This window comes from Canis aureus, chromosome 16 (genome assembly GCF_053574225.1).
Source record: "Canis aureus isolate CA01 chromosome 16, VMU_Caureus_v.1.0, whole genome shotgun sequence".
Taxonomy (NCBI): domain Eukaryota; kingdom Metazoa; phylum Chordata; class Mammalia; order Carnivora; family Canidae; genus Canis; species Canis aureus.
The window spans coordinates 63718731-63741811 of record NC_135626.1 but is presented as its reverse complement, the minus strand read 5'-3'; the positions used below and the strand labels follow the sequence as shown (position 1 = coordinate 63741811).

General features: G+C 54.4%; 1 protein-coding gene and 1 pseudogene across 2 annotated transcripts in view; one reads left to right on the top strand and one right to left on the bottom strand.

Moving 5' to 3' along the window:
* The window catches only part of TBCD (tubulin folding cofactor D), a 138424-nt gene that overhangs the window by 98137 nt on the left and 17206 nt on the right, over positions 1-23081 (bottom strand). For both annotated transcript variants that reach the window (XM_077854747.1, XM_077854748.1), the window contains 6 exons: positions 14129-14174; positions 13401-13533; positions 8835-8977; positions 7534-7594; positions 6615-6689; positions 3595-3689 (listed from right to left, as the gene is read on the bottom strand). In XM_077854747.1, coding sequence (XP_077710873.1) covers positions 3595-3689; positions 6615-6689; positions 7534-7594; positions 8835-8977; positions 13401-13533; positions 14129-14174 — 553 coding nt within the window. The remainder of the gene's footprint in view (positions 1-3594; positions 3690-6614; positions 6690-7533; positions 7595-8834; positions 8978-13400; positions 13534-14128; positions 14175-23081) is intronic.
* Positions 11218-12621, top strand: LOC144285385 (small ribosomal subunit protein eS12 pseudogene; annotated as a pseudogene).

The following is a 23081-nucleotide window of genomic DNA, read 5'->3' as shown; positions in this document are numbered from 1 at the left end:
TAGTTTTGGATAATGTCACAGAATATGGCAAAGGAGGGAACTCCACAAGTCTGTCCCTCCACCACAACAACCATTAAGCCAGCAAAAACAGACTCAACTTGTTCAGAACTCTGAAATCTCATCAAAAACTTACAGCAACTGGGAGAGTGCTGAGTGAAGAAAAAAATCTACAAAATTTCAGCACTTTAAGAAATCTGTTAGGTCACTCACTGGCAGTCTACCAACATAATGGAACGGAGACTTCAGTGACCAGACACAACAAGGAATACAGTAGTTACAAACAGAAAAGTCACTAAATGGACAATGATCACCTTCAACAAGCAACAACAGCAAACCCCTGGGAACAGGGAGAACCTGATTTCCACAGTTACCACACTATAGTATTTAAAATGTCCAGTTTTGGGGCACCTCGGTGGCTCAGTGGTTGAGCATCCGCTCTTGGCTCAAGTCATGATGCCAGGGTCCTGGGATCAAGTCCTGCATCAGGCTCCCCACAAAGAGCCTGCTTCTCCCTCTGCCTATGTATCTGCTTCTCTCTGTTTCTCATGAATAAATACAATCTTAAAAAATTAAAAAAGAAAAGCAGAGAAATTGTCCCAGAGGAAACCCAGACATTGTACTAAAATGAGACAAAAACTTTAAATCAATTTTCAGATATGCTCAAAGAGCTAAGGGATACCAAGAGAACAATGTCCAAACAAACACAGAATGTAAGTAAAAAGACAGAACATACAGAAAGAGACCGTATAGAAATTCTGAAACTGAAAAACACAGTAAAAGACCTGAAAACTTCAGGTGAGCTGTACAATGGCAGATCTGAGCAAGTAGAAGAAAGAATCAGTGAACCTGAAGAGAGCGTAACCGGTGTTATCCAGTCTGAGGAGCAAGAAAAGAAGAAAAAGGAACAAATGTTAGCCCGTGTCAGCTTCGGAGCCTATGCCAAGACAACAATCACTGTTCCCAAGGCCTGGTGCCATCCTTCCTGGGCCGGAGACGGCACAGCTCCCTGCGACCCCACCAGGCACAGCAAGGGCCTGCAGGAGGATTCAGCACACATGGAAGACGCCACCAGCCCGCCAGCCAATCAAGCGAAAACACACATTTTATCTTCTAGATTTTAGCCAACAGCTTGACACTTGTTATTCATGACACCAACGCCCATGTTCTCTCACTCCAGCAGCTAGATCCGGTGGGCACTGCAACATCATAAGATACGATGGGCACATGCACACCAGCCAGTCTCAGGCATGGAAAGCAGAGCAAGGCTCTATGTCCTTCAGTTAAACAGGAGTCAGAACCATCCACTTAGCGATTTCACCTTGTCTGTCACACACTCACACAGAAGACTGGTCTTAAATCAAAATGCAGGACTTTGGTGCAAATGACACCAACCAGAAAGTGAAAAAACCACCATGGAATGGGGAAAAAAATTCCAGATCCTTTATCTAGTGAAAGACTTACCAGGATATATGAAAAACTCACAGCAACAACAAAAAGAGCCTTATTTATCTTTTCTTAAAGATTTTTTTAGGGATCCCTGGGTGGCGCAGTGGTTTGGCGCCTGCCTTTGGCCCAGGGCGCGATCCTGGGGACCCGGGATCAAATCCCACGTCGGGCTCCCGGTGCATGGAGCCTGCTTCTCCCTCTGCCTCTGTCTCTGCCTCTCTCTCTCTCTCTCTCTCTGTGTGACTATCATAAATAATAAATAAAATTTTTTTAAAAAGGATTTTTTATTTTTATTTATTTGCTTATGAGAGAGAGAGAGAGACAGAGGCAGAAACATAGGCAGAGGGAGAAGCAGGCTCCCCACAAGGAGCTCGATGCGAGACTCGATTCTGGACCCCAGGATCACTCCCTGAGCTGAAGGCAGACGCTAAACAGTTGAGCCACCCAGGCATCCCGACAGCCCTGTTTTTTAAATGAGCAAAGAATACGAACAGACAATTTTCCAACAAAAATATCCAAATGGCCAAAAAGCACATGAAAAGATGCTCAACATCATTGGCCAATCATGGAAATGCAAATTAGAGCCAAAGTGAGATGCCACATCACACCCATTAAGAGAAAAACAAGTGTTGGGGAGGATGTGGAGAAAGTGGAAGCCTCATATGCTGTTGGAGGAAATTTAAATGGAACTACCATTTTGGAAGACAATTTGGCAGCTCCTCAAAAAGTTAAAGACAGAGTTATCACATGACCCAGCAACTCCACTCCTAGATAGATACCCAAGAGAACCAGAATCGTATGTCCACACAAAAACCTGCACACGAATGTTCATAGCAGCATTATTCATAATCCAAAAGGGACAAATCCAAATGTCCATCAACTGATGAACAGATAAACGGCCTGGTGTATCCAGACAGTGAGTAGAATATTAAGGCATAAAGAGGAACAAGGTACTACTGTTGTGTGCTACAATGTGGATGAACCTCGAAAACATCACACTAAGTCAAAGAAGTCAGGCACAAGACACTATCATAGATTCCACTTATAGTGACCCGCAAAGGCAAATTTAGAGACAGAAAGCAGATCAGTGGTTGTCTGCAGTGGGTGTCAAGGAGAAAGGGGGAGTGACTGCCCCTGAGCACAGGGTTTCTTTGTGGAACAACAAAAATGTTCTGAAATTAGATTATGATGATGGTTGCACAACCCTGTAAACATAAACCATTGAACTGTACACTCTAAATGGGTGGACTTCACGGTATATAAACTTTATCTCGGTAAAGCTGCCACAAAAGTAAGCAGGAATAGGAAACAGAATCTTGACAGTCTAAGAGGCTCCTCATGCTTCACGATGCCAAGGGCAAAGCCGTTATTCCTGATACCCCACAGCTCAGACGCTAAGAGCACAATGCAGGGCCCCACCCGCCTCTGCACAGACATCTTCATCCTGGACAGACGCCAACTCCCAGGGCGTAGAGCATCTGTGGCGACACAGCCCAGGATAGGGCCTTCTCCGTCCTTTGCGGGTATCCTTCACTTCTGTCCACACCCAGAGTGGATCCCCATCAGCCAGACCGGGCTTCATAGGGCCACAGCCCCACCCTCCCTCCACGTGCGGCGGCCCAACAGCTGGCACACACAGCTTGGAGCTCGGTGGCCCCTCTGCGTCTGCCACACTGTGCCCCCGTACCCCTGCTCAGGCCCGCTACCAAGCTTCCTTGGGCCCTCCGTCCCCTCCTCTTGTTCCCAGGGGACCATGATGTCACTCCACGTGACGAACACAGCAGCAGTACACAACTTCTTAATAGGCAACAGCACCCCCACAGGGGTGAAAACCCGTCCTGAGGGACAAGAAAATCTCAGACGTTACAATGGTTCATGGCTCCCCGAATGCAAACACACACCGTACCAGTGGTATTAAAATTTCACAGCAGGGAGAAGAGACAGCTGGAAAGTCAGAAAGGTTGATATAAGCAAGTTGAAAGACACAGGTCTAGTTTGCTTTCTCCTGCACAGAAATGCACCAGGCAGTGAGGGCAGAGGCCGGGTGTGTGCTCACGGCAGCCCACGCTGCAGACACTGGGTGAAGTAAAGCACCCGACGTGCTACAAACCATCCTGATGATGCAAAGCAAATGTCTGCAATACTCACCATCCTCGAGTCGAGAAGGGAGCAACAGGCCTCTTCTGCCCAGTTCTGCCAACGCCAGACAGCCACCGTGCCAGGCATTGTCCGTCTCCTGAAAACTGAGACACACAGAAAGCCTGAGATCGCACCGCTCCTGCCGGCTTCTCGCGCCGTGCACACACACTGCAGGTCCACGTCCTATACCCGGGAGCCTCACTGAAAGTTGCTCGTGAGTTTTCAGAGTCAGACGGCTGAAGAAATAAATAAGCACTGTGTCGAGGACTTCTCTTCAGGTCTCCCAATGACAAGCACAGGCGCTAGGTGGGCCCCACGTGCTGCCAACCGAGGAAGCAGGCCACAGGTGTGCGTCCGCGAGACACCCAGGCTCCACACAGGTTTCCTGACACAGCAGCATGTGCCAGCAGACTACACACCCAACAACTCACCCTAGCCACAGGCACTAAAGCCCGGGGACTCGCAGCACAGGGATTCTATCAAAATAAGGCTAGACTACATCAGCAGAGAGGGCAGGAGACCTCCTTCCCTGGCTTAAAGCAGAGATTAAAATGTCAGAATGAAATGCTGGTGAGAGAACTGGTTTTGCACTATTTGAGATACAGACTTTTAATAAATGATTCTGCCAATTAATCAAGTCGTAGTAAAACTATATATCTAATAAAATTTTTCCTGAAGTGGTCTGGAAGCTCACATTTACAGGTCCACCCGTGGGATCATGAATAGCAAGAAGTTGTTCTGAGAGTGCTAAGGGCTGTCCTGAAAGTTCTACACTCAGCTGCCAATATAAACATGGAAATACGCTTCGCCAAAAAGCAGGAGGCATTATAGGGCCCTTTCCTGTTCTAAATCCATCATTCTGGGCTGCCTGGGCAGCTCAGCGGTAGGGCATTTGCCTCTGGCTCAGGGCGTGACCCCAGGGTCCTGGGATCGAGTCCTGCATCGGGCTCCCCGCAGGGAGCCTGCCTCTCCCCCTACCTGTATCTCTCATAAATAAATGAAGAAAAATCTTTAAGTAATTAATCCATCATTCTGATGGCAAAGAAATGTTTAAGAAAACTAACTGAACCGCATCCCTCCTAGCAACAAGCAAAAGAACGTGCAGAAAGGAGAAAGCGTAGTCTTATCTGCTCACTCCTGCGTGCCAGGGCCTACAGACATGGATTCCCTGAGACAGACGGAGGTGCTGCCCCGTGGGCGTCACCACCAACTAATGCCAATTTTTATTTCCACCTATAAATGTTTAAGTTCCAAGTGTTTTTTAAATGTCTGTCCCAAAGGCCATCTGACCATTTCAAAATCTAATACTGCATCTTGTGTTCTTTAGGATTTTAAATGGAAAAAAATGCTTCATGCTTTTCATAAGATTTGATATATTTTTTAAGATTTATTTATTTGAGGGATCCCTGGGTGGCGCAGCGGTTTAGCGCCTGCCTTTGGCCCAGGGCGCGATCCTGGAGACCCGGGATCGAGTCCCACGTCAGGCTCCCAACATGGAGCCTGCTTCTCCCTCTGCCTGTGTCTCTGCCTCTCTCTCTCTCTCTCTCTCTCTCTCTCTCTGTGCCTATCATAAATTAAAAAAAAAAAAAAAAAAAGATTTATTTATTTGAGAGCGAGCAAGAGAGCGAGTACAAGCAGAGAGAGAGGCAGAGGGAGAAGCAGACTCCCTGAGCCACTCAGGCGCCCTGAGATTTGATATCTTAAAGGCACTTGCAAAAGATCAGCATTATGAAGACTCATTTATGACCACAACAATCACCAGTTACACCAATGCCCGTTTCCGAACTAAACGTGTGCACTGCTGCTGGTCAACAGCTATGGAAAGGGGCACAACATTCCATCAGGCCTGTGGCCCGAGGGGAAACCAGGAAGACCAACGCCCTGCTGGCCCCTACTCTGCCCTCCAGGGGGGCTCAGGAACAGCGCCTCCCCCGCACGGCCTCCAGCTTGCGGCCAGGCGTCAGCCCACTCACTCTCTCCAAGGCCCAAACCGCACAAGCAGACGTGAACACAAACATGCAAGGTGACAACACTGTATCACTGCATCGGCTGAGCCAGGGCACGCTAAGTGGCAGAGGGCAAGTTCTGTCGCAGATCCAAGCACAGGGCAATCCTGGGAGGGTACAGGGTCATGGGAGAATGGAGACCAGCAAGAGGCAGAGCTGTGAGTGGGTAGATTCAGGAGAGAAAGGCCCAGAAGGGGGGCCCAGGGACCCCAGCCCCAAACCACCAGGGGCAGTAAACAGCACAGAGGAGGAGGACCTCAGAGGTGACCGAGTGGAGCTTGTGGAGGACAAGCAACAGTCAGTGTAGAAGGGATGGCCAAGACATTCTCGTTGATGTACTCACCTGTGCACCCAATATCCCTGGAGGACACAGGAAAAGTGGTGCCCCTGAGGTACCAGGAGGAGGGAACGATGTGTGCAGGGGCAGGTCAGAGAGAGGCACTTCAGCATCTTTCCTTCCATTTTGAATTTTTAACTAAAATATTACCCAACCAAAAGCAAAGATAAAACTAAGAGAAGAATAGAAAGCAGGGGCAGCCCCAGTGGCTCAGTGGTTTAGCGTCGCCTGCAGCCCAGGGCCTGACCCTGGAAACCCCGGATCGAGTCCCATGTCAGGCTCCCTGCATGGAGCCCGCTTCTCCCTCTGCCTGTGTCTCTGCCTCTCTTTCTTTCTGAATGAATAAATAAATAAATATTAAAAAAAAAAAAAATAGAAAAGAGCCATGTGGTGCATCGGGGAAAGGGAGGTGCTCCCTGGGGCCGCAGCAGGGCCACCAAAGGTTTCTCAAAGTCACAGAGACTCCAAGAAGCTGCACCACATTAAATGTAATGGGATCTAAAACTGATAACAGAAACGTAACAGAAATAACTAAAGTCCTCAAATTTAACTTCAAAAGGAAAACAAAAAGCTCTGGAGGCTCTGACGACAAGCTCAGCTGAAAGACGATACAAAAGGGTCTTAGAAGGAAAGAAGAGCCACCGCTTTTAGCCGGAAGCATGTCTCCGTCTGATAGTCTCACGTACCTGAAACAATCCAGCACGGACCCAACCACGTCATCCGCCAGCTCTCTGGGAAGCCTCGCAGCCATCCTGCCAATCCTGCAAGTGAGACGCAGCACTCCGTCAGCATCGCCCCTGCCGTGAGGGGCACAATCAAGGAGGAACCGTCCCCACACACTTCCCCCCTCCAGGGAATGGCAACGAGAGGCAGGCCCAGAGCAAGCCTCGCACACGCTCTGCTCAGTGCGAGGCCAGCTGCCTGCAGGAGCCCCATCCTAGCGACAAAAACACACGGACACAGGCACGTCCCGAGGGAGGGAGACATGGGGCAGGTGCGCCCATACGGCAGCAGCGTGCCGGCGTCGAGGCTGCCCCCCACATCCACACTGGACACCCCAACTGGGTCAGCATCCCTCCTGGCCCAGCCCACTCCGCCCACATGGGACTCTGGGCTCAGAGGCTGCCTGCTGCCGAGTGAACGCCTTCTCCGCCAGGGCCCCTCTCTGGTTCCCAGAGGACCAACAGCACTGCCCGCCCGCGGCTCCGGATTCAGGGGGCGTGCCAGTGTCTGCTCGCTGCGTGGGGGCCGTGCCTGCCTGCGCAGGGCGGGAGGGGCTGCTGACGGGACACGGAAGAGCAAGAAAAGGAACACTTGCAAGGCAAAAAGGTGAACGTGGCATGCCCACAGTCCTGCCCACCGCGGCCAGAAAGGCCAGATGATGGAGCCTCATTCCCCAGTAGCTTATGTTCTTTAAAATTAGAACATAAAGTAATAAACATCTATTAGGAAAAAACCATTCCACCTTCGAAAAACCTCTAAGGCATTCGCAGCTCTCAACTGCACATGAAGTGCTGAATGACGGAGGCGCTCACAGACCACAGGCCCCGAGTAGAAGCTGTCGGCCCCAGGCCCAGCTCCCGCAGCGGGACGGCGGGCACCTACCCTTTGGCCGCAGACCACCGCACGATTGTGTCCTGGTCCTTCAGCCCAACCAGCAGCTGCTCTGCAAGAACACAGGAAGGCCGAGACCATGAGCCGCATGCACTCCCCGCCATCCTAGGCAGGTCCTGCATTGCCCCGGTCACTCAAGAGCACCATGAGGGAAACTACATTAAGAATCTTAATTCTGGGGCAGCCCGGGTGGCTCAGCGATTTAGCACCTGCCTTCTGCCCAGGGCGTGATCCTGGAGTCCCGGGATAGAGTCCCACGTCGGGCTCCCTGTAGGGAGCCTGCTTCTCCCGCTACCTCTGTCTCTGTCTCTCATGAATAACTAATGAACTCTTTTAAAAAATAAAATAAATAAATAAAAGCAACTCTTGCCATTATTGCTACAAAGTAGACCCCCTTCCATAAGCACAGAACCGGGCAGAAAGCACCGCTGAGGAAGACTTCCCAGAGATCAGTGTCTGCCAGAGGGTGTAGAAAAGAGGGTCTCCTGGGGTCTCGGGCACAGGCCAGACTCCAGGAAGAGCCACAAAGAGACCCGAAGGAAGTGGGAGATGTCAGAGGCCTCTCGGTAAGGGCATGGCAAGCCCCAGTCAATGGAGACCTTGACCGAGGTCACCAAACACGTAGGAAGGACAGGGGTCAAGTTCACTGTGACCGGGGCAGCGTAGGACCCCAGGGGTGGGGGGAGCAGGAGGTGTAGACAAGTCTGAGAAGCAGCTCACTGTGAAGGGGAAGAGAACGGACGTGAGAAACAGTGAGAGGGACCAGGGGGAGGAGCAAGCTGTCCCTCGTGGACAGGGAGGCTGGGGTACAGCTCAACGACGGTGGGAAACCCCACAGTGGGGGTGGGGGGAACCCGACAAGGACGAGTGGGAGGAGTCTGGCAGGGTGTCGGGGCCCCTGCAATGAGGCTCTGCCCTCTGTGTGAGCACGGGGACGGTCCTTGGGTCCCTGGGCCCAGGGCTCGAGTTTGCCGCGGGAGGGACACAGCAGGGAAGCCACCACTCCCTCCCCGGAGGAGGCGGCCTGGGGGTGGTGGCTGCACCCAGGAAGGCATGGTGGAGGGCGGGGTACCTGGTCCCGAGCTAGAAGGGAGGGGCGGGCTCACCCCGGGGAAGCGCTCGGTGAACAGAGTGACAGGGACACCGGACTGCAGGCCAACGGCCACAAGCTCCTTGAAAGGTGCGGAAGGTCCCAGAAGGCCACGTGACGCGGGCACAAGAGGGGAGAGGGCATGCAGCCAACGCGGTGCTCGCGGAGGAGCATCCCCCAGGCCCGTGGGGGTCCCACCCACCTATCACGCTTTCCACGTCCTCGGGCACGTCATAGTCGCCGTCGCTGTCGCAGTCGGCAGTCTCCGCGGGCATCTGCGACCCCTCCGGACCCTGCAAGCGCGGCTGCAGGTTGGCGGCCAGGGAGCGGCAGCCGCGCTGGTACCTGCGAAGACATGCTGCCTGAGCCGCAGCCGCCAGGAGCGAGCCTCCAGGGAGCCATGGGCCTGGGGCCGTGACTCCCTGTGTGCGACAGGCGGCCACGCAGCCCTGGGAGGCACCCACGGGGCTGCCCACAGGGACCCCCAGCGCGGAGCACAGCGCCCGCCCGAGCCCCTGCAGTGGCGCCGGAGGCCGGGGTGAGCGCACCCAGCGGACGTGGTCACAAGGGCTCCTGCCCGAGCCCCAGCAGCCCTGCCCTCCGGCCGCTGAGCCACAGGCGTGTCCGTGGCTGGCCTGGCCCCGGCTGTCCACGCCACTGCCTCGGGGGCGGACCCCCAGCCACGCACAAGCACAGCTTCAGGGACACGGAACCTGACACCACCCGCAGCCCAGCAGTCACCAGCCACCCACAGCGGCCCACTGTGACGTCGTGCCATCCTCTGCCATTGGTACGGCCAGACCCACGGCTCCGGGCCAGGAGGCTGCGGCCGTGAGGGGCTGTCCCTCCCAGGGAGCCTCAGGGAGATGGGGCTTCCGCCTCACCACCCCTCTTCGCCAACACAGGCCGGTCGCCACGCTGCACCGCACGCTGTGCCCCATGCGCCGGGACCTATGGGAGGCCTCCAGCAGACAGCCGCGGGAATGTGGCCCCCCAGGACATGCGCGCCCGCGGGTGAGGCCCCACCCCCCAACTGGACACCCTGGTGAAGCCTGAGACACACCCTGACCACGGCCCCAGCTACGGTGCACCCAGATTCTAATCCACGGAAATGAGGGCATCAAACACGCACCATTTTAAGCTGCTCAATCTGGGGGTACCGCTACATGACTGGGATTCTGTCCTTCATAAGAAATCCATGAGGGGTCTTTGTCCTTCTGGATGGAGGGTCTTTTGTGACAATGAAGGGACCTGGAAGCTCCCAGGCCCCTAAGGATGCAGACTGGTCACCGTGGGAACCAACCAGAGACTGAGGGCTGGAACCTGACTCTCACCTCCTGAGCCCCAGAGAGAGGACAGGGGCTGAGGTTCAATGAACCGCCAATGGCCGATGGTTTAACCAATCGTGCCTCCGTAATGAAGCCACCGTAGAACTCCCGAAGGACGGGGTTTGCAGAGCTCCTGGGTGGTGAGCGTGTGGAGACCCAGGGAGAGGGCGGTGTGTGGACAGGGCACACCGCCCCCACGCCCCACCTGCGCTTCTCTCCCACCTGACTGTTCCTGACCTGTATCCCTTTAGAGTAAACTGGTCCTCTAGTTAACAAAATGTTTCTCTGAGTTCTATGAGCCGCTCCAGCACGTTAAATGTGCCAGAGGAGGGAAGTGTGGGGATCCCAATTTATAGTCAAGGCACAGGTGACAACCTGGACCTGCTCCAGGCATCTGAGTGATGCAGGTGGGGGCGAACGGGACAGTCTCGTGGGACGGAGCCCTTAACCTGAGGAATCAGACACTACCTCTGGGTAGACAGGGCGAGAACAGGGAGACACCCAGCTGGCGTCCAGGGAATCTGCTGGTGTGGGGAGAAAAACCACACTTGAGAGCAGGTGTCAGAACGGGAGTAGCAGCACATCACTAACACAGGTAGAGCATCCCCCGCCACCACAGGAGCGTCCTCAGAATCATAACCTGCCTGCACGGGACCCATCGAGGCCGTTCCCTTGCTCCTGTTCTCAAATCAGTACGCACGCTATCTCACAGGAACATACTCACCCAAACACTCAGCAACCACAACTACAAAGATGACAGACCTTAGGCGGCCACGGGCTTACCGTTCTGCCATCAACAACTACAAAACCCGGATGGAAGTTGAGACCAGCCAGTGGCACACACGAGATGACAATCAAGGCCAGGCTACCATTTCTCACAGCAGGAGGTGCCAAGAGTACCCCACCTTCACCTACTTTCTCCCCAAAGGTCCTCTCTAAACCACAACACAGGAAAGAGAGCCCAAGCACATAGCAGCAGTCTTGCCTGGTGATGAAAAGAATTCACAACCACAGAGATGGTGACTGTCTGGGCAGAGACGCCGGAGAAAAACTGAGAAGGAAATCCACAATTGTGCACAGAAGTCCCCTTGGACGACCCCTAAGACGTGTGAGGGCAGGACGAGAACCAGAAGCACCGTGAAAGAGCAGGCGGGAAGCTGAGAGCTAAGCAGAGTCCAGAGGTCACGTAAGGCTGGAGAGTCCCCGCACGTGGGCCCAGCAAGGGAGACCAGGCAGCGGCACGCTAGAAGACGGGGCATGACGAAGGAGCAAGGGCTGTGCTCCGGGGAAGAGGAGCGGAAGACAGACCATCCTAACGTGGCCCCAGGAGGAGGGAGCAGCCCCAGCAAGTTAGCAGCCTGCCAGACGGGCTTGCTCCTGGTCAAGAAGGCAGCCGACAGAAGAATGACACTGAAGATAAAACACAAATATAACAGAGAAGATAAAATGGAAGAAAAAGGAAGAGACAGAAAAAAATAGCAAGATGATAGATTTCCATTAAATGTACACAGAAATGCAAACCAAATAATTAGGCTGCTGAGTTCTTTTCCTTCCCACATAAAGGTTTACAGTCCCTGTGATCATTCATTCCACGTCTCAACTGAGCTGGAGTACTCAGATGTTCAGCCAAATGTTATTCTGTGCGTGCCTGAGTGCTTTTGGGCGAGATGAACATTTAAACTGGTAGACTGAATAAACCAGATGGTCCTCCCCAGTGTGGGTGGGCCTTGTCCAATCAGTGGAAGACCTGAACAGAGCAAAGAGGACAACCGTCCGCCGGGGGAAGGAGTTCTTCCTGCCTTTAGATTCAAATGCCACCATGAGCCCTCCTGGGTCTCCAGCTTTCTGACTCACCCTGCAGATCTCGGGACTTGCCAGCCTCCACAACCACATGAGCCAATTCTTCACAAGTGTCGTGCAAGCGCACGCACATGCCCACTTACCCTACTGGCTCTGTGTCCCTGGAGAATCCTAGTAACAGTACTGAACATTAATTTTCCAAGGCATTTTGGAAACTAACCACTAACAGTCTCATAAACAACTTCTTACAGAATGAGTTATGTGACCCCCAAGGCTAATTAAGTAAGACATCACTAGAACATTAACACACTTCTCTGGAATTTGCTGGAATTTGAGCCAAAGGCTGAGTCGAACTTTACCGAACAATTCCTCCCAAGCCACCCATATCAATTCTTGAAATAAAACGGAAGACTCTCAGCTCTGTCCCTGCCACCAACGAGTCACACGGAGGCAGAGGTTCGGATGTACTCAACAGTGAGGAAGGCACTGCTGCTAGGGGACAATCAATGAACATTAATACTGATTCACAAGAGGCTGAAGACCACCCTCATCCACAATGGCCTAGCACGGGAATTTGCAAAGCTGCCAAAGCCTTAGACACGTGCCCGACCCACCTCTGTGCGCTTGCATCAACTGTGAGGAGCCGGTGTGTGTCGAGCTGGTGCAGGCGCTTTGTGCTGAGCGTCAAGTCAACCTAATTAAGGTTGATGACAATGAGAAAAGAGGGGAATGGATGGGCTTCTGTCAAACAGAGAAAAGGAAGATAAAGTGGTTGGCTGCAGTTGTGTGATGGTTAAGGACTACAGCAAGGAGTCTCGGGCCAGGGATGTCATCGAGGAATGCTTCAAACACAAGAAATGAACCAATACAGAACTTGGTTCCTGTTCCTCATGAAAATACAAAAACAAAAAAACAAAACAAAAAACCCAAAGAGTGGACAGGCCGGGTGGCTCAGTAGTTTAGCGCCGCCCTCAGCCCAGGGTGTGACCCCAGGGTCCTGGGATCGAGTCCCAAGTCGGGCTCCCTGCATCGAGCCTGCTTCTCCCTCTGCCTGTGTCTCTGCCTCTCTCTCTCTCTCCCTATCTCTCATGGATAAATAAAATCTTAAAAAAAAAAAGAAATTCAAAGACCGTTAAAAACACAGTACTCCAAGCGTAGCAGAGAAGTCTGTGTCTGTGGGAGCCACTAATGCCCCAGCAATCTGTTAAATAACGCAGGCTACCCTCAGACCATTAGTTAAAACACTTTCCGTCCGCAGGCAGAGACAGCCTGGCTTTCCGAATCAACCTCACGGAGCAACAGCTTGCTCCTCTTTGAAAGAAGCTTGTACTCAGCGTGATCCCTAGTGGAGCTTTCCCTTTCGTGAGCCCCAACTGGTAGTCATATTGCACCTGAATAACGTCACATAAAATGCAAAAGCAAACTTTCCTTACCACCACTCCAGCTTCAATTATCCTAAGATGTAGGGACAGGAAAAAAATAAACTAAAAGGAAAACCTTTCCTTCAGAATTAGAAACACTACTGAGACACAGAAAATGAAACGGAAGCAAAGGATAACCAGCATCCTCTGCCATGGCCACCTGCACCCAGGCAATCCCACACCAGCTCCCCGACAGACACTCAGGCCTGGCCCACTGACCTCCACTTTGCCACCCTGGGCTTCAGGAAGGTCAGTCCCAGCCGCTGCACGAGCTTCACTCCAAGTTTCCGGAGCAGGGTCTGGTTGCTGTCGGGGAGGTTGCAGCCCTCCAGGCACTTGAGGACGGTGGCAGCTGCAAATAACAGCACGTTCAGCTCAGACTGGGGGGGAAGGATCTTTTTTTTTTTTTAAGATTTTATTTATTCATGAGAGACACAAAGAGAGAGAGAGAGACAGAGACACAGGCAAAGGGAGAAGCAGGCTCCCTGCAGGGAGCCCAACGTGGGACTTGATCCCGGGACCCCAGGATCATGACCTGGGCTGAAGGCAGACGCTCAACCACTGAGCCACCCAGGCACCTGGGGGGAAGGATCTTATATGATCTCCCAAATTGCACAATCTGTGTCTGGCACCCACATTAAAACCACAGTTGAGGGACACCTGGGAGGCTCAGCAGTTGAATGTCCAGGATAAAATGTGAAAGAGAGGGCAGCCCCGGTGGCCCAGCGGTTTAGCGCCACCTTTGGCCCGGGGTGTGATCTTGGAGACCCTGGATCGAGTCCCACGTTGGGCTCCCTGCATGGAGCCTGCTTCTCCCTCTGCCTGTGTCTCTGCCCCCCCACCCCGTCATGAATAAATAAAATTTAAAAAAAAAATGTGAAAGAGACAGTTGATCATACACAGGCCGACTCACATTGCCAACACATCCTGATACAAACAGACCTTACCGTAGGGTAAACAGTCCTCACGCTTTCCATGCTTAAATATTTGCGCCTAAGAGAAAAAAAAATTCTTTTAAGTGTTAAAAAACATATTTAATATAAACATATATATAAATTTACATATTTACAAATCCAGAACATAAATTATCAAAACAGTTCACTGTATCTTTCCTGATTTTTACTCTAAATAGCACAGAATAACAGAAGACTAGTTCCCATACACGATAAAGGGATCACAAGAGGCAGGAGAGGCCACGTCCCCAAAGGACACTGTGATCTGGGGCTGCAACCGTAAGGCCCAGTCTGCCTAGGGAGGGCAAGGTGTCACCACTGACACGTGCCATTAAGGGCATCAGCCGAAGGAGGAGAGTGGAGGACCTCAGGGGGTTTTCCTTGACGACCCGTGTATAAGTGAAGGTGCCACAGGGCACAAGCTACAGGCCCAGCAGCTCTCAGGCTCAGAAGTAAGTGCACCACACGCTCCTGCAGCGCCAGGCGTGCTGGTCAGCAAGTGAGCAAGGGCTCCCCGTGCTTCGGACACACGTTTGCTCATCCCGTGGGCCCCGGGGAGCTGTCTCCCACGCCCGCTCCCTCAGCCAGGCACCACCCCCAGACTCACAGCCCTCACAAGCTCCAGAAGCTCAACCTGAATTCCACCCTCCACTCCCGGGTCTGGAAGAAAAGGGGGCTGATTCACACCAGCATGCAAGCCTCGAGCACGGAGCACTTCTAAGACTTTCTTAGAGAATTTCCTCTCCTTCCAAAACGGTATTTAAGCTGCAAAGTGAGAACTACTTGTTTCGGATGGGAAGGTGCGTGAGCCGTGTGCGCTAGCCTCCCCGGCCCCCCAACACCAGATCCGGACAGCGAGCTCAGCCCTTCGAGCTGCCCCACCGGCATCAAGGGGCAGACGGGCTACCCCGTGCCACCCTATCAGGACCCACAGAATCGTCACAATGGCTGTGGTGACAAGCCACAGGCTCCGGGGTGGGCTGTCAGCCAACAGAGAACAAACCCCCAACTTAGGAAATCCACCCTGTAGGCCAGAGCGCTACCGTCGCAGCCTGGACGGCAGACACTGCCCGGCAGCAGGATGGGGACACGGGGCAGGGTCACAGAGACGGTCCACGCCGGTGCAAAGGTCTGCAGGGAAGGAGGGGAGGACGGTGAGCAGCCAGGAACACAGCCAGCAGCACTGGACAGGTAAAGCATTCCCTGGGGGGGCCCTCGCTCGGGTCATGAGCCCGAGACCATGGGGGTCCTGGGATCAAGTCCCGCATCGGGCTCCCTGCACATCAGGGCGTCTGCTTCTCCCTGTCTGCTCCCCTGCTCCTGCTCTCTCCCCCCTCACTCTCGCTTGCTCACTCAAATTTTTTTTTTTTAAGTGTTTCTTGGGTTCATTCACCAACTATTAAGAATTTAAAATATCATGACATGCCAGGAATGATCACTCATGTGAACGTTCTTTATTTGCCAAACTCCTCACAAAGTGTAAGAGAACAGAACAAAAGTGGCGAACACTGGCTGACACGGGCCCAGCGCTGGGCACGGGCACACGGCAACGGCCCCAGCCTGTCCCCACCCCACGAGGCGGCCCGCAGCGAGGCCCAGCCACTGTCTGGACTGACCTCAGGGTACCGGGACTGTGTCCCTCTGCTCCTCCCAACCTTGAATCCCACAGGGTCACCCAAGCACTCTGTGCACCTGGGGAGGAGGGTTACCAGGAACCAACCTGTGAACAGATTCCGGAGGGCAAAGGGATGAAAAGGAAGGAATACCACGCACGCGCGTGCGTGCACGCACACACACCCCAATGAAGAAAAGCGCTTTTTTTTGGTTAGTTTTTTAAGGCTGCATTTATTTATTCAAGAGAGAAAGAGTGAGCATGAGTAGAGGCAGAGGGAGAAGCAGACTCTCCGCTGAGCAGGGAGCCCAACGCAGGACGCGATCCCGAGACCTGAGCTGAAGGCAGGTGCTTTACCAACTGGGCCCCCCAGTCGCCCGGGTCTGTGTTCACACATAAAAATGGGGCACGTGCACCGCCGTGGGCTCTTGCAAGCATGTGGCTCTGCAGACACACGCGGGGCAGTGAGCTGGGCGAGGGGAGGCTGAACCACTCTCGTCTCCTGACCGTCTTAAGGATTCACCAGCCGGGCCGGCAAGTGGGAGGTGCGCTCCTCTCTCCAAGGAAGCACACAACATGAAGCAGCCACACACGCTGCACAAGCAATTACGCCTCTTTGAGATCTGAAAGAAATGATGGTCGGGTCTGTTTCTGTTGTTCTAGAAACCAGCACAGTGCAAGGTGCAAACAAAAGGAGTTTCTTAGTAATCACTCTCCGCTGCCACACCTTTCCATCGCTACCCACCCAAGCCTGCTTTTCTGCAACGTGCACACCAGCTTCCCCCCTCCCCGGGGCATGTTCTGTGCGCGGTGAATCATAGGCCGTCGGCGGCTCGGGAGCCAGTCCGCCCGGCTGCCGAGCAGGAGACGCTGGTCTCAGGCTCCCTGAAGCACCACCAAGTCCAGGCCAAGGAAAGCAGCTCCACCCACGACCTGGGCAAAAGGCCCCCCATGCCACGCCAGCTCCGGGGGCCCTTGGCGGCTCCCGTGAGCTCTGGGAGCTGGTGAGCACGCTCTGAACCAGCCTGCAGGGCCCCTCAACGTGTGGTCCTGTCCTGTGCGCCCCAGGAAAGCGTGCTACCACGAACACCGGCAAGCAGCCGGACAGGGCTCGGCCAGGTGCTCCCCCCTCTGCACCCCTGACCCGGAGCAGCACCGGGCCCCTCACGGCAGTCAGGCCACACGCGACGCAGGTAACTGTGAACACCACCGGCAGCGACCCCACCAGCTCCCGGGCGGACAGCATTGAGAGGTGGGCCACGTCCTCCGCCGCCCCACAGCAAGCCCACCCAAGGCCACAGCTCTCGTGGACGGCCGCAACGGCGCTTCGCAGAGGAATCCTAATACACACACTTCACAGTTCAGAGCAAATGACCCTCCTCCCACCTCCGGCTGGAACCTACTGCCTCTGCAGGCTGTGAAGGAGCCTGCTATGTCTCCCCCCCCCCCCCACCCCGGGACAGCAGGAAGCTGGGGCTGCCGGGAGGAGCACTGAGAACACAGAAGCAGGGGGGTCCTGAGGACAGCGCCCACCCGGGCTGCACCCCCTCCAGGGGGAGCCCCGCCAGCAAAGGGGGCAAGCCGGGGGGACCAGAGGCACCTGCAGCCCCAAAGATGCAAGCCCTCTCCTCTCCTCTCCTCTTGAGGACGACCACGCTGGGTGCGGCCCTCGGACCCCCACTGCCCAGCTCAGGGCGCCAGTCACACGCCACACACTGACCCGCCACACAAAGACCCTCAAGGACCTTTAACAGCAGGTTCCAAACACTGCAAAGCTGAGAGAAGTGGAAGCTCCCCGTTATGAGGGTTAGAATCAACCCGTGAGCAACAGAGCTGGGCCTGCTGCGGCCTCCACAGCGGAGGGGGGAGGGCCAGCAGGACACGCGGGACAGACCCAGGATGAGCAGGACCTCAGGCCCCCGGGAGGCCTCTGTTATTCCCACTGGCTTCAACAGCTGACAATTTTAGATAAAAATAACTTTCTCAATCGAGAAGTACCAGAAATCCTAATCGCACGTCCCCCACTTGCCTGCCCCAGGACGGACGCGAGGTGCAAGGACACGCCTACCACAGAGAACCCAACACCACGCGTGCACCAGGGCAGGGAGGGGCTCTGAGCCCACCCGAGGCCCCAGCCCCCCCGCGTGGACGAGGAGACGCAGGGCAGGAGGAAGAAGGGGCGGCCCCGCAGAGAGAGCCTCCCCGCTGCCTGGTCTCCTAACCCCGGGCATGGTGACAGGCGCCAGCGCAGGGCCCGAAACCCTGGTGAGCCCACATGGCCCGCCTGCCGCCCCCCACCCCCGGGCCCCAGAGCGACAGCACCAAGGGTTGTACAGACAGAACCCAGCTGCGGTGGGGGTGGGGGCCGGGGACCCGGCTTGGGCCTGGCCAGCTCCCCTCCGGAGAGGCCCCGGGCACAGAGCCCCACGTACCAGGACAGGACAGCCTGGCCGGGACACACCCTGAAGCCTCGTCCACACGGCCCGAGCCTGCACCGGGGCCCCACGTGAACGCTGCGGAGGGGGACTCACGGGGCGTGAAGCACAACGGGTGCACCGAGCTAGGGCCCTGGGACGGAGGAGGGGGAGCAGGAGCCAGAGGTCAAGGGGGGATCGGGAGAAACCTCAGCTGCCCCCAAGCGGCCAGGAAAAGCCTGAGGAACACCTGCTTCCAGGGAGGCGTGAGACGGGAGGCCAGGCCCCGTTCTCCTGAGAGCCCGACCCCCGAGGGCAGGAGCGACGAGGGCCCCGGCCATCCAAGAGGTGGGCAGAGCCGTGACCGTGAGCGACAAGGCCGGCTCCCTGCAAGCGTGCACCTGTCCAGCAGGACACATCGTCTTCTCATACGGCAGGCGTACAAAGCAGGCCCGTCACTGCGGTGGAAGGCGGGCCATACACCGTGCGTGTTTCAACAAGACTCCAGCCACCACGCTGCCCGCCCCGCGTAAATTGCTGAGTCACGTGAAATTAAAACAGTTTCAGAGTTGGCGGCTCCGTGGACTTAAACCCACGGGAACGGAAGGTACCTATCTCACGTGAATTCCACAGGAGCACACGAACACTACGCGCATGCACACACGTACTGGAAGACACGCACGTTCATATGGTTCTTGCCGTGCCTCCCCCCACCCAAACCCTGCCCCAGCTGGGGCCAGGGCCGCACAGCCCCGTGGAGACCGTCTGTCCTCCGGCCACGCTGCACCCCAAATGAAACCACAGGGTGCCATTCTCCAGAGAACCGGGAGAGAAATCAAAGCCTACGTGAGAAGTGTTTTGGATAATCAAGTGGCTTCTCTTCATCTTCAAAGAGCATGACACGCACTAATTAGCCTCCACACCACCCTGTGAGGTAAGAGGCTTGTTATTTCCCTTCCACAGGCGGGGAGCACGGAGCAGGGCCTTCACCTCCGCCTGGGGTCACGGGTGTCGCTACAGGCTGTCCTGAGGCTCGGGACTGGCCCACAGCAGATCGGCCTCCCTTAGGGCAGCAAAGCACCCAAGGGCAGAGCCAACACACCCTGCAGCCCAGGACGTGCGTTTCTGGTACATCCTGCCCTTGCAGAGGCGACAGCCACTCTACCTGGACACTCCCTTTATTGACTTAGACTTCAGGCAAAACCAGAGAGGCTTCGGCGTCTCGCCTCACACACGCACTCAGCGCCAGGGACAGGATCACTTGGTTTTTAAGGTTTCCAGCAAAACGTCTTCTCCTTTAATGAGAACTGTGCTTTCATCAAGGATAAGTGACCTTCGCGGTGAAGAGGGCACACGGTCGTAACCGGCAAAGAGGAGAGTGTTTTACTGCCACTCAGCACACCTGCCCGGTGTTCCCCCCGCCTCGCAGCCATACAGGGCAGGCACGGAGGGAAACCCCACAGCACCAGTCAGTCCTCAGTCCTTCGATCTCGGCAGTGGAAGCCAGGACGGCCCAGCTATCAATAAGGAAGCACACATAGCGTATTTTCAACTTTTCATACTTGGTTTTCCTTCTCTGAACTTTATCAATTTGCAATAATCCAATTGCTTAAAGTACGACTAAACCCGAGGACCTTCAAGTGATAGGAAACTGCCAGACTCCAGTCCCCCCCATCCCCCTACAAGAGTTAAAATTCATCGCTGCAAGAGAAACATGCTTCCAGGAAAATAAAGTCAAACCCTAGTTTCGATGGTGCTCGTTACGAGTTCACCTGTTTTGCCTAACACACTAATGAACAGGTGGATAGAAATGAAGCCAAGTGCATCAAAGGAGACAGATGAAATCCGAAAGCACAATACACCTGCAAGTTTCATCATGCAAAGCGGACGCCCAGCCTCTGCTGTGCAGGTCTGACGAGCTCATGGCGAAACCTGCTCCCTGCTCGGGAGAGCCCAGCACCCACACCACTTCCTCCTGCCCAGGCGGCATCAGCAGTAATTACACCAAACCACCCCTTTGAAAAGGAAAAAGAGAAAAGGAAACAAGACGTGTGATTCCAGAAAAGACCTAGGGGCTGCAGAAGGCTCCGGGAGGCTGGACCCTGCGGGCGGCCGCTTCCCAGCAATCCCATTCACTCTCCTCCCTGGGGTCTGGGCTGCCCTGTCAGGCCGTCGCCCACCTTGCTGAGGGCACGCCTCTCCGGGCAGTGAGGAGCAGCTGCCAACACTGCTTCACTGCCCTGCTGGGCGGATGGGGTGGGAGCTCTTGGGAAAATCTCCCTATTCCTCAGGAAGGAGAACAAGAGACCTTCTCCTAAGTGTGGAGCCTGCAGACGTCCCGGGCACTACCCCACTCCTGGCTGGCTCTCCCCACTGAGGAGAATGCTGACCCAGGCCCACAGCTGGCGGGACAACACACGGGGCCTGCCTTTCCCACACCAGCCCTGGGTTTTACCACCAAAGGCATGCGTCTCCCACCTAGGAACAAGAAACAGAAAACCTGGGAACAATCTAGAGACAAACAACACAATCATCAAAATTTTTTTTAAAAAATAAAAGGACCCAGGGCGGAGCAATTGCAGAACCAGACAAATAGGGGTCCCCATGTCCTTCTCAAGCCTTCAGTAAGAGCACCAGCGCCCCAAGGACCTGACCCGGGGACAAGTGAGCCATCGGGAGCTCTCGCAGGTGGCTTGAGCGCACAGGCCAACCACCGTGTCTTCTGGGAAAGCTGCCTCCTTGCCGCCAGCCCAGGCAGGAGCCACACAGGCCTCACCTGCCTGCAGGTCCCTGGGGCGGTCACAGCAGGCTCCGGCCCTACAGGCTAGGCGCCCTGCTGGCCCAGCTGCCCCTATGCATACAAACGCAGCTGTGGCTCCTGGAGGGGTGGCTTTTGGGCAAGGGCTACAGGAGACCCTGGGAGCCCGTCCCAAATGCAAATTCCCGACTGAGCAAAGGTCTAAAATAGGACCATACCCGCAAGAGGAAGTTAGGTCGCCTGTGCCTACTCCTGCGCCCACACTCAGGTGGGTCTAGCATTCCGCCCTGCAGGCCACAGCCGACTGACAGGCCCCAGCTACATTTTGTCAGACCTTCCAATTGTTTCTCCATGACCTAAGACTTATCAATGTGACTCACAGCAAAAAATGAATAATCCACTTACACCCAAACCTTCACATAAAACAGCTCTGCTGTTCGCCCATCCTTTACCAGAATTAGCTAAAACATAAAGGCACTCCCCCAGGATTCAGGCAACGAGAGCCTGTGTCTCACATGTCCCCCCCCCCCATCCACATCCACGTTCAGCGCCCTCTCAGGCCAGCCTCGCCCCGCACTGACTCCCATTACAGCAATTACACTGACAATCCCAATAAAACCCTCTGTAAGCACCACCTCCACACACAGCTAGAAGGAAAGCCACCTGAGGGCACAGGCCACGCGTCTACACAAGCTGATACGCCATGTCTCATCGATGTAACAGGTGTGCGGCCATGAGAAAAATTAAGACCTCAAAAACAGAAAATACTTAAACTGTTAAAAAGCTATTGTTTCATACCCAAAGGGAACTAGAATATACGCTCCAACAAAAAGCTGCACGCAGAAGTTTAAGTTAGCCCCACTCCCAACAGCTAGGAACACCCAGACAGTGGACTACCAGTGGGCGTGAAAAGGAATGAATTACTGACCTAAGCTACAACATGTGGCTGAACTCCGGAAACATGATGCTAAGTGACGAAGGTCACTTGTTGTACAATTCCATTTATGCAAAATGTTCAAAATGAGCAAATCCACAGAGATGGAAAACTAGATTAAGGTTTGCAGAGGGGAATGGGGAGTGACTGTTAATGGGTGTGCGGTTTCCTTTAGCGGTGATGAGAATATTCTGGAATTAGATAGTGGTGATGGGTGTGCAACCTTGTCCATAAACAAAATCATCACTGAATTATACACTTTAAAAAAGTGGATTACTTATGGTATGTGAATTATCTTGGTTTCTTTTTTTTTTAAGATTTGAGAGAGAGCACGCATGAGCATGTACATGCACGCACACATGCATGTCCAAGAGAGGAGAAAAGCAAAGGGAGAGCGAGGAGGAGAGATGCAGACTCCCCGTGAGCGCGGGTTCCCAACACGGGTTCAACTCCACGACCCAGGAGATCACAATCTGAGCCAAAATCAAGAGTTGGACGCCCAACTGACTGAGGCACCCTGGCGCACATCTCTCAATATTTTTGAAAACCTAGTGCACAACCTATCACGTTCATACATAGAATGGAACAAAGCGTGAAAAAAGCAGCACCTCAACAGACCACAAGAATTCAGCATATGTTCTACTTTTCCAGGTTTCTTTATAAAATGTCCTAAAATACTCCCATCAACTGAAAGGCTGGCCTTCCCAAAGACAACAGCGGCAGGGGTGGAAAGAAACAGAAGCCGAGAACATTCCTGAGAGAGGCCAGGCAGTCTGTGCCCTAAGCACCCGGGACAGGGACAGGCTTTCCCCAGGCCCCGTGGCCGACCCGGCGCTCACCTCCCCTCCCACAGCTGGGCCCACTGCCCCGGGTGATAACTTTCCACTGGCCCTCACGGCTTCCTACACCTCGTCCCACCCGGCAACAGCCGACACACAGGACAACACCCAAGAAAATGTCACGCTGAGTCATGGGTCCAAACGCCTCCATTTAAAGGCAGTCCAAAATGCCTTGCCCTCCAGAAAGTAGGCCATGGGCCTCTACAGCTTCAGAAACAAGGCCAAGAACCAAGTTTCACCTGCTGCACTTAAAGAGCAAAGAGGAGGCACCGTGCTCACGACACCCCAGACCACGAGGGCCTGGGCAGCTGCCCCTCTTCTGGGAACGTACTCCTCATCAGCACTAAAAAGACGACACAACAGACAGAAGGAGCAGGAAGTGGGCACCAA